The sequence below is a fragment of the Capsicum annuum genome, unplaced genomic scaffold (genome assembly GCF_002878395.1).
Source record: "Capsicum annuum cultivar UCD-10X-F1 unplaced genomic scaffold, UCD10Xv1.1 ctg2884, whole genome shotgun sequence".
Taxonomy (NCBI): Eukaryota; Viridiplantae; Streptophyta; class Magnoliopsida; order Solanales; family Solanaceae; genus Capsicum; species Capsicum annuum.
This window is the reverse complement of record NW_025835291.1, coordinates 13,176-25,466: the sequence shown is the minus strand read 5'-3', so window position 1 is coordinate 25,466 and position 12,291 is coordinate 13,176. Positions and strand designations below refer to the sequence as shown.

Sequence of the window (12,291 nt, the reverse complement as noted above, 5' to 3'; positions counted from 1 at the left end):
TATTTAGACGGCAATCACACAAGCAATTTTGGAGATCAGATCAAACTCTCCGTATAAACAAATTCATCGTAAATAATGGTAGCTGGATCAATATCATCACAATTGAAAGGCCATATTTGATCGGTTAATCCATTAGATGTTCTGTAAATAGTACGTTTAATAAAATCAACCTCATACCAAAGTAGCACTTCACCGTTGGAAAATCTATATTTCGGTAGGATAAAAAAAGCCCCATTACTTGATATAGTGAGCAACTTTGTTCAAAATTTCTGAACACCATATTCTTTCATTATCCATAAATTGAAAACAGACATGCTGTTATTAAAAAGACAAAGCATTCCTCCCAATACATGCCCAATTCAACTGACCGAAGCATGCCCAATTCAACTGGCCTGATGCTCAGTTGAGGTTTTTCAAGGTATAAACACACATTTTTTGGTAAGGGTATCCTCCTGTATGTCTCATCTGAAATATTAAACGAAACCACAGATTGAGGACCAAGCCAATGAAACGCTCCATGAACAAATGCCAAACATTCCCTACCATCGTAAAGCCATCACTGTCCCTCCTAATTGAGGGCTGATCAATCTTTCTCCACGAACCACTTTTCAGTGCGAGAATTTCATCTGGTGCCATGCCCTCCTGGTCAATCGTAAGAACTTTATAATCATCGCTAATAGAGTCATATCCCAATCCATAAGTAGATACCTGTAGCGGAGATCCTAAACAGGGAAGTACCATTGATTCTGATGTGGAGGGGTTCCATAGCGAGAGCATCGAAGGCTCATTCCAAGAATATTCTGTATGAATCCCGATGAGAAACAAGGCATCGCAACAACAATAGACTTTAAAACCACAAAATGGCGTAGAAACACTTGCCCGGAGAGAGGGCGTCAAAAAGGAATTTTTGAAAATTGAGTTTGTTCTTGGCATGATTGAGATGCTTCCTCTTAAAATATAGATCGGAGATTAATGCCTTCCAACATTCCGAGACACATTTGAAACGCAAAAAAGACTTCACAGGAAGTCTGGTGAGGATGTCCACAAGTATTTCCTCCTCTGGGATGTGAATTCCCGTTACCATACTTTGCCAAGAAGAAATAATAATAATAATAGAGAGAAAATAAGAGGTTTTCAAATATAGATTATGTTGCTGCTATGTGGTTTAGGGTTTAGGGTTCAGGTTAGATCTATTTATAACTTTGCAGACTAAAACCTAAAAGGGTTGGAATTCTTCCACCTATATAAAATTATTTTTTTTATTATTTTTCTAATATTCAAGAGATAAAAATTAATTGATTATAATTATGATAAAATATTTTCTTATTAAAATTATCATAATTATTGATGACTAGTAATTTTTTTAATTTCATTAGTTTAACTAAATTTGATTTTAAGAAGATTTGAAAATTCTAGAAATAAATATAAAAATGTTAGAATAAAAAAAATTTAAGAAGTACCAAATTTTTATATGTATTAAGTACATAATAAGTATATAATCAAAGATACGATTTTTTAAAGATTTGATTTTAAAAATAAGTAAAAAAATTTAAATATAGAAAAAATAATCGTTCCCCAAATAAAATTGATTTTAAAAAGATTTGAAAAATGTAGAATGAAAGCATTAGATTAAGAAGTATACAAGAAACATCAAACTTTTAAAAGTTTTAATTAAGTAATCAAAATTTTTCTAAAGATTTAACTTTAAAAATAAGGAAAGATTGTTAAATATAGAAGAAATAAAAAAATAATCATAAGGTACATATAAGGTTCAAATCGATGCATCTCTCTTAGCCAGCAAGGAAAAGAGGTACTTCATGACAAATGCAAAAGTGACTTTTTATTAACCACTTCTGGTGGTAAAATATATATGTGCTTACAATAAAATATATATAATTTTTACATTATTATATTAAAGCGTAAAGAATTTTTGAGAAATGATTTAAACTTTTTGCACTTTATTTTTCATAGACAAGATTGTCTAATTTTAAATAATAAAAATTTATACGTGCGAGATACGTGCGGCTAAAGCAATATGTATAACTATGGGTAAAGCTTAATTTTATACACCAAATCAAACCGCAAATAAGAATTAATTAACGTCAATATAACCGATCTATGTATTAAACACAAATACACAATACAATTCTTATCGTCCCGAACAACTTATTCAACATGCTAAAAGGATTGCTCGACTTTTAACCTAAATATAAAAATGTACTCCCTTTGTCCCAAATTGAGATGCACTTTGATTAAGAAAATAATTAATAACATGCCTAGTTTATCATAATACCCATATTAAATGATGTTTACATTTTAATTTGAAGAAAAAGTAATTAATGCAAATTAAAGGATAAAACATGGAAAAAAAAATTTGTCACTTCTTGATTAATGAAAAAAGACAAGTAAAATGGAAAATCAAATTAGAAAATTTGGGACGAATAATTTGAGACAGAGGGAGTAATTCATTTCGTAGGATTTCGGCAGAAATTTCGTTTTTTTATGTTAGTTGTAACTATTTTTATTTTATGAGTATTTATTTATTGATTGAACCAAAAACCGGATTGTTAAGGACCGAAAATCGATAAGAAAATATGTTGTTGGTTGGTTATTGATTTTATATATTTAAAAATCGAAAATTGATAAATCAAACCAATAATACATAAAATCGAATCGAACCGACCGATGCATACCTAGTAATAGCCCCAAGAGGATGAGATTGTACATCCACGACCTCTTTAATAAGTTCAACAACAAATAGAAAATTTATCTCCACTTCTAAATCTTTACATCCCATTTAATTTCCTTTGTTATTATTTTTAACCCTTGTTTGATGCCATATGTAGTTCTATCATGACAATTGACATAGATTTCATCTTACTTGAAGATGCAAAGAAGCCCTTGCCTTGATCATTTATAAAGATTCTTTCAAAAGCAACATCTCCGATTTGAATGTTAACAATATAAAATCACTTGGTTGTCGGCTTGTCGCATAGAGCATAACATAGATTCAAGTTCATCTATACTGCCTTTGATTTTTATATGTTTTAACTTATTACGATGAAAGCATAGATCATTATAATTACAGGTGATCTTTAATTATTTACAGAAATGGACTAAAATGATTGCAATTATATTGACAATTACAAGTTTAAAGATCGTTACAACGGTTGATTTATATTATGTATGTACATGGTGAGGATAATCGTACAAATCAATTGAAAATATCCAAAAAAAAAAAAATTATTATATTTAAGAGACAAATATTACAAGTTTAATGATGTAACTAGAGTAATTTTATGGACGACGAAAGATAATTGAAGTCTGATGCCATGACCATACGGCATAAGTTTAAGGATTGCAGGTGTTGGTCCCATAGACCCATACCTCCAAATTTCGGCGTGATGTTTAAGCCTTAAGTTGAAAAATATCAAGTAAATTAAATTATGTTATATAAAGTGCTATACATTAAAAGCAAAGTAAGAGAACTAAATAAATAATTTGTAGAGAATTTTCTTTTTTCTTTCAAGTATATTGAGTGGATCATGTAAAGCTCTTATATATATATAGGACCAACGACTTGGACACTTGGTACAAAATTAGGTAAAACTTGTTACGACTATAGACTCCCAAAATTGTTATGAATATCCACTCATTCAAAACAAGTGAAATTGTCTTTTCAGGATGGATTAATTGGTTTGGAGGGTGTAATCCACACGGATGATTTGGGTTGGAACTCACTTCAAAGTTCCAAAAAAATAAGTGAATTCATAACAAATTAAAAATTGACTGAGATAAATTGTTTCTCGTTGCCAAATATAGTATCAGAATTATGTCCAAATCATTTGAGAAAGAAAGGGTAAATTACATAAATTTCATACTTAATAGACTATATTACTTAATATTCCTTAATTTTTAAAATTTACATAAAATCTAATTTTTCAATTTTACTTTGGATACATATCAAGAAGACCCCACATCCTATTTTACTCCACTATTAACTTATTCAAGATTTTCTTCCCTAAAATATCTCCCTAATTATCAACAATTAAATCATCTTTCTTTTTGATTTTTTCTCTTCCATTAATGCTTAAATCATCTTTCTTCCTGATTTTTTTCTCCTCCATTAATGCATGCAACTTTTTTTTTCCTCTCCTAAAATCTCTTCCATTTTTTTTTTAAAAAATTTATTGATACATATATAAATTTATTTAGTTATTCATACATGTTTATTCCTTTAATGGTGATTCGTATGAATGATAAATATGATATCATTATATGGGCATTATGGTGATTCATATGATAGATACATTTTATATGATTTTAACGGGTGATACATATGATATTAATGAGTGAGACATATTATATTATGGTGATTCATATTGTAGATACAATTATTTATTTCAATTATTGGGTGATTCATATGATATTAATGGGTGATATATATGGTATTATGGTAATTCACGTGGTAGATATAATTAATTTCAATTATTGGGTGATTCTTATTTGGGGTATTATGATGATTCATATGGTAGATAAAATTATTTATTTCAATTATTGGGTGATTCATATGATATTAATGGGTGATATATATGGTATTATGGTAATTCATATGGTAGATACAATTATTTATTTCAATTATTGAGTGATTGATATGTTATTAATGAAAGGTAATAGTGTAGTCAGTGTAGGAAACAAAAGTAATAATCTCTAATCTTAAAAGTGTGAAGGGTCTTATAAATCGCGTTTGAACTTTTTGTCTTTCATTAAAAGTCTTTGCTTTAGACAAAATCGTCTTTTTCATAATGTTTTTCTAATATTTAAGAGTTGAAAATTAATAAAATACATTTATGATAAAACCTTTCCTTATTAGAAGACATCAAAATTAATGACAATTAATATTTTTTCATCAATTTAAGATTTCTAGATCAACTAAAAAAATAAAAACCTTTAATAATTATACATAAATACTAATTTATTTTAAACCCGTATACTCTAATACTATATTTAAAGAAAAATCCAAAAGAAATTCCCCTACATTCCCAAAGTATTGCCGTTTTCTGAAAAAAATTTCTGACAAATCCTTTTACTATTTTTCTACTAACTTATAAGTATTTTTGAATTTTAATAAAGGACTTATTATAAGTTAAATAGGAGTCCAAAATTTAATTTTTTAAATTTTAGAAATTATTAAAACTCCTATATTCCTCAAATAAAATTCTAATTATACATAAACGCTAATATCTATTACAAAACTTATAATACTCAAAAAGGCAAAAACGTTTAATTAGAATTTTACCTTATATCTATATCTATAATCTATAATCTATATCTATATCTATATCTATATCTACATCTATGTCTATATCTACATCTATATCTACATCTATATCTAAATCTATATCTATAATCTATAATCTATAATCTATAATCTATATCTATAATCTATAATCTATAATATATTAAAAGTGTGAAGACCCTTAGAAAAGTGATTTGAATTTTTTGCCCTTTATTAAAAGACCCTTCTTTAGACAAAGCTGTCTTTTCACTATACTTTTTAATTTATTATTGAATTATTTTTTACTATATTAACTAGACATCCTAAACTATATGGGACTCATAAAATATATGGTAGGAGAATTAATTAATATTTTTCTTTCTATTGTTTAATTAGAAAAATACTCCTAAAATATGACTCTATTAAGGAAATACTTCTATAAATATTGAGATGTACTTTAAATTAGAGGACAATCCAGTTTATCTATTGGGAGAATATGATTGATGCTCGTCTAACTTGATTCGATTGCATGTCTAGATTGGTGGATGCTTGATAGTATTTTTATATGTCAATACTTGTTGTCTAATTAATATTTGCTAACATTATTTTTATTTTTTTCATTATATGTATATATGTTTATTATGTTTATTACTTAGTGCAAGGTTTGATAGTAATATATTAAAAGTATTTAATTTAAACTAGAAATTCAATTTAAATGGAAAAAAAAGTAAGGAGTGAATGAATGTTGTATTTTATTGATTGTAAAATGATCCAAAACTTATAATTTAAGCAAAAGAAAAATCTACAAATTTTTCATCGTTTTCTTTAACTCATTCATGTTAATATTAACGGGGACTGCCATAGGAATGTCAAAATCAACGGGGGAAAAATCATGCATTGGACTTGATTGTGCTGAGTTCAGAGACAGATTACAGCAAAAATGACTCATGAGGATAGCTGGAAGCAAGGAACATTCTTTTGCCCTTGAAGTCATAATTTCTTCAAGATTCTGTTTGTCTGTCGGTTCCTCTTCTATTCCTTGATTTCTTCGTTCCGCTCTAATTCAATCTCTAAGGAAAACTAGAACATTCATAACATTACTTCCAAATGAGTGTTGGTTGTCTCCAAGTTGTTTTCTTCCCTGACTAAAAGCTCTCTCCAATGCAATGATTGACATTGAAACATTCAATATATCTCTAGCTAATCTTGAAAGCACAGGATATTGTCTTTCATTATTCTTCCACCAATCCAACGCGTTGATCCTTGCTTTACGATCCTCTATCGGTTGTCGAAGATAATACTTAACAAGCTCATACCAATAATTTGTTCTGTGTGTTGAAGGCGCAACCCTGTCCCAAACATTTAAATCAAAAAAGTAATCAGGACAACCACTATGTACCTGCCTTTTAGAAAATGATGGCTCCTCGGGAGATCGAAGAACGACAGTTGGAGTGACATTTATCGGTACAGCTACATCAAGTAAATCGGCATAATGGTTATATAATGCTTTCATGTAACTGTTCGTATTACTCATAGCATAAACAAAGAAGGTTTTTCTTGAGACTCTATCTCTAAATGCATTATAAATAATACAATTAAATTTGGACATAGTATTATATTTTATACATTGATTTGCCGATTGGTGAAATATTGCACCAATCAAGTAGATTGAGGAAAGCGGATAAAAATATTTTTTTAAATTTAGCAAGCATAGCACTAACAGCTTCTTTGTAACCTTCTCTATTCTTATATTTTTTTAAGTGAACAAGAAATGTCGGCTAAATACGCTAAAATATTATGAACAGTAGGATAATAAGCACTAGAAAATTCAACCGTAGCTATATAAAAAAATTTTAAAAACTGAAGAAGATCAGCAATTGCAGCCCAATCAGAATCATGTAGCATACACTCAGAAAAAGAACCAGAATATTGATTAAAATCCATTGTAATAGTTACTTTATAAGTAAGACAAGTTTTTAAATAAGTATAAGTAGCATTCCATCTAGTATCACATTCTTCATGCATAAATATCTATGTAAGTCAATTTTGTTCACATTTAGCTTTACATTCTCTCACTCTTAATTTTCGATTATTTTCTTGAATAATGCCAACAGTAAGCTGGACCTTTTCAGTATAAAACTCAAAAAATTTAAGACCATCTATTATAATTAAATATTATATATGACAAACACATTTAACATGAAATATTTCAGGTAACGACGGAGAAAGGTTAACTTTTAACAAGTCAATAACAGTCTTGTTGTTAGATGCTGTCACGACCCGAATCGAGGCCCTCGCTGTGACGAGCATCCTAAACCATGAAGGCCCGGACACCCTTCTAACTTGAAATCATATACACCATTCATACACAAATAAGGAAATGCAAAAATTTCAACAAAATAGAATCACGGTCATAAATCTGATATAAATGCAATAATAGAAAATAATAATCCCAAAACCATCTAACAACATCTGAAAATCGTCTACGAAATCTCTACTACATGATCACTAACACAATCTGAAGCCTGGGACAAGGCCTCCAGTAGAACAAAAACCATATCTAATAATAGTAGTCTGAAAGTAAACAAGCCTTCTGGAATAAAGAAGGATCACCAACTGGACACTGCAACTCTGTCTGATAAAATCTACTGCTTTTCTGGACCCCTAGACTGAGCCTCAGAACCTGAAGGGAGGAGGGGGGTTAATACAGATGTACTAATACGCAGAGCAAATCCAAAATAATTATTTATATTCAACATATATGAGAGCAATTTGAAACAGTTCATAAGCATACCATATAGTAAGAAATCACATGGGCATTTTTAAAAGACTCTGTGAAAAATATCTGAAATCTGTGCCACTCATTTGTATTATTTTTGCGCTAGGTGGTATACCCTACAATCTGTAATCCCACGGGCTATATGGGATCTGCCATTAACTCAGCAGCCAAGCCCCCAACCCAAGTGTGCCGCAAGGATCAGAGTCTCTGAATCTACTACGCCATACGACCATCGCCAGCGTACAATAATAATATACCCGTATCGACAAATACGATTTCAAGCTAAGAGTTACTTGAACTCAAGCCTTCTTCGGGTAACCACCTAACCCTCTTTAAGCCCATTTTTAACTCTTTCAAAACATGCATTCTCTGAAAGCATAATCTGAAATCATACTCTGTTATGGCATACATACTTATGGTATCGTCATACCATTGACTTGCAAGTCACATATCTGAGTCATTATTAGCATATAAAGTCTCTGTTGTCAAATCATATAATTTAGGACCACCATATCAACAATTCTTTCAAGAAAACTCATTCTTTAAAACTCATGAAAAACCATGCAAGCGATCCTCTTTATCATTGATTCAATAAACATAGGTGGTCGTATCAAATTTCTCAATCACATGCAACTCTTTCTCATTTAAAAAAAATGATATAATTACATCAAGAAGATCCCTCTCCTCATCTCTAAATCATGCTCAAACACTAAGGTATTGAGAAAACCAATTTCAAACCATAAATCATGCATTTCAAATCATTCACAATAAGATCACAACCTTGAATTCATTACAAGAGAGGGACTTCAAAATCTGTACTCTCAAACAAATCTTAAATTTCAATTTCATACATATACATATACTTTTAAATCAATTTAAGGGGGTAAGGCCTAAAGGCCAAAAAAAACAATATCATTAAACATGCAATAAGCATAATAAAATCATGGATTCCAAAACCCCTTTACAATTTCATGCTTGATGATCTTTAAATCAAAATTTAGTGTTTTCAACAAGCCCATGTAGTTTTAGAATAAAACCCACGTACCTCTATTTCCAAAAATAATAGGTGATTCTTGAAGCTTGCGGATTGGGGTTTTCAAATCTCTAATTATCTCCTAAAACTCACGATTGAATCTTGAGCTATTTGAGTTTTTAGTTTGAAACCCTAGAGAGCGTTCTCGATGATTTTTGGTGAATGTATGAATAATATGCTCAATTGGGGTTGTAATCTCGTGTTTGAACTGATAAGGGTGTGAGAAAATACCCAATGTACCCTTAATGAGACGGAGCTTAATTGCTGAAAATTCCCAGGCGTGCAGCAGACCATGCGTCGCATGCTCTATCCCTCCGGACTGGGGCATGCATTGCATGCTTCATTGCACAACACTAGACCATGCGACGCAGGCATATCGCATGATTCCACTGTTTTAGGCATCCAAACACTCCCTAAACGACGTCCAAAAATTTCGAAACTCACCCAATATGCACTATTAACTTCCCCGATCATGAATCAAGAAGAAAATCTAAAATCGGAGGTCGGAAAAATCAAAAATAAATTTCCCGAAGTTTAGAAGCTAAAAATAATTCTAAGTCTTTTCTTACACTTAGACAATTTCAGGCCTTCAACTCTAATGTTAGCTAGAATGAAATAACACGTGCACAACTTTTCGCGGGGCATTACAGATGCATTATCTAAATCAATACATAAAATTTTTCTTTCAATACCATAATATTGTGCAACTTTAGTAATAGATTCAGAAATAAATTTTTTTATGTGTTACGATTTTCATCATACAAAAATACTAGAAGATGTTTTTGCATAGCAAAATTACTATCTATCGAGGGACATGTAATTGTTAAATTATCATTTTATTAACAACACAACCAAGATCAGAAGTTACAATAATTCTACATGGAATATTTTTTTAAAATGTAGATAAATAATATATATCGTGCATGGAGTCTAAAAATATCGACTCGACAATTGCTTCTAGGAATACCTGTAAACATAGGATTATAAATTGTTTGAATATAATGAATAAAAGCATCCAAAGAAGCAAAACTGAAAGACAAACAACCCACAACTATCATTTTCGCTATTTCTTTCCGGTTCTTCATTTTATTATAATTATTAACTAATTGACCGATTGTTGGGTTCCATCTAGTTTGTGCTGGCCACCAACAGCCTCACCACTTTGTGCAATACTTAACTCTCTTGCGTGCCTTTCTCTTAAATGCCTCATCAATGAATCCGTACCCCTTTATTGCCTCAATTTTTATGCTCATATACAATTTCACAAATATTGCATTGCACCTCTAGTTCTTCTACGAGATTTTGCAGGGGCACAGAGAGGAAGATTAACTGATTCAGATCTAACATTAGCATTTTCTACTTCGGATGTCTCACCAATATTTTCATCATCTACATCTAAATTAACCGTGCCTACTTCATTTTCTTCTTCTATATCATAATTTTTTTGAGCTTCTAAATAATTCATATCGTGAGCATCTACACCTATTTTATCCTCAAAAGGTTGACTAACTGGTACCGGAGGAACACGAGTATATCTAGTACTTGTGCTACCTCTACCGAAACCGCCACCAATTCATTTTTTTACTACCACTACCACTTCCAGAATAATTTTTTTTTTTACACTTTTATCAAGGTTTCTTAATTTATCCATATGATTAATTAAATTAAAAAATATTTAAAATACCCAAAAATAATAAAAATAAATATTCAACAATTAGCACACTAATTAAAAATTAAAAGTAAAAGATGGAACGACAATATCAAATTTTAGAAGTACCCGAAAGTTGCGACTTTAGAAAACTTCCCCTTGATATTTGTAATCGCAAAATTTAAAAATAAAACTGAGTACTTTAGGAGATAATTAGAATATTTTAGAGATTGAGAGAATAAGATGATGTGAAAAATGATTTGAAATTTTAGGATATTTATAAAAAATATTTTGTATTAACTTTTTTTTAAAAAAAAGAAATAATTGAAATTAGGTTAGATGGTTGTTGGACCCAAACGGCATTATAGCCGTTGGGCCAACGATCCATTTGACCGTTGAAAAGTCTACCAGTAGCGCACAAGCTAAAATAAAAATAAAATAAAATTTAAAGCAACTGGGCCGGGCTAGATAATTGATGAGCCTGGTTCAATTTCAATATTGGGCGGGTCCATCGGGCCTTTCACCTGAGACGGCCCATCCTGGGACCGGTGTCCTAGTAACCTGGAGGCCCATCATGCCGGGTCAAATCGAGTCGAACCCTCTAAACAGACCCAGTTGACAGGTTTTAGCAAAATGATGACAATACAAGGATATGACACCTAACATCGTAACCTAACTAAAACCATGCATAAAAGCTAACTAAGAAGAGAGAATTGATCAAGCCTATATAAAAAATAACCACCGATTTATATCCCAACTAATGTGAAACTCTCTACCACTATCCTTCACATCTAGGACGAACTAGAGCATGGATTAGACAACCAAATAGGGATAAACCAAACTCAGAGCATGGATTAGACGCCTACACAGGGATAAACCAAACTCAGATACCATGTTTAATATAACCTAGATGAGTTGCATAGAAACTATATAGACCAAAACATTTCCCATTGATCAATGATGGATATACACCTAACTCATCCATCTTAGGAAAGGACTGCCGAATTTACATCATAAAATTGCCATACCAAATACAAATTAAATCATGAATTAAGTAAAGTGTTCAGCCCCAGCTCTAATACAAAGTCATTTTTTTCATTCATCGTTTGTAAACTAATTACTGTTTTCTTTGATGGTAAAAAAAAAATGTTTTTTCTTGAAGCGGCAGGTTTGGTGAAAAAAAGAAAAAAAGAAAGGGAACTAAAAGTTTTTCTAAACAAACAAAAAAAAAAAAAAAAGAACAGCAGCCAGAGAGCATAAAAGAGCAGCACAATGCTAATTTCCTTGAGGTGACAGGTCTGGTGAATCTTCAAATAATTATCCATCCTTCATATAGATACTGAATGTTGTATATTTGTATAGTACAACAATTTTAACTGCATTTCAAAGAATAAGATTTCATTTAGATTTGTAAGAAAATCATATACATATGTATACAGATACATGTGTACGTGCGCGCGCATGTGCAGCTTTGATTTCTTTAAACAATAGAAAGGCTGCAAAAGAAAAAATAGGTCAAAAATTGCCTCTATATATAACTCTACACAATAACC

The 12,291-nt window shown here is 30.7% G+C and overlaps 1 protein-coding gene across 1 annotated transcript; it reads right to left on the bottom strand.

Moving 5' to 3' along the window:
• Positions 1 to 498: 498 nt before the first annotated feature.
• Positions 499 to 1,084, bottom strand: LOC124891009 (putative F-box protein At3g52320; the record flags this gene model as incomplete). Its single annotated transcript, XM_047402852.1, has 3 exons — positions 880 to 1,084; positions 709 to 800; positions 499 to 642 (listed from the first exon to the last, which is right to left on the bottom strand). Coding segments are annotated over exons 1-3 (441 nt in total), but the record flags the coding sequence as incomplete, so codon positions are not given.
• Positions 1,085 to 12,291: the final 11,207 nt, after the last annotated feature.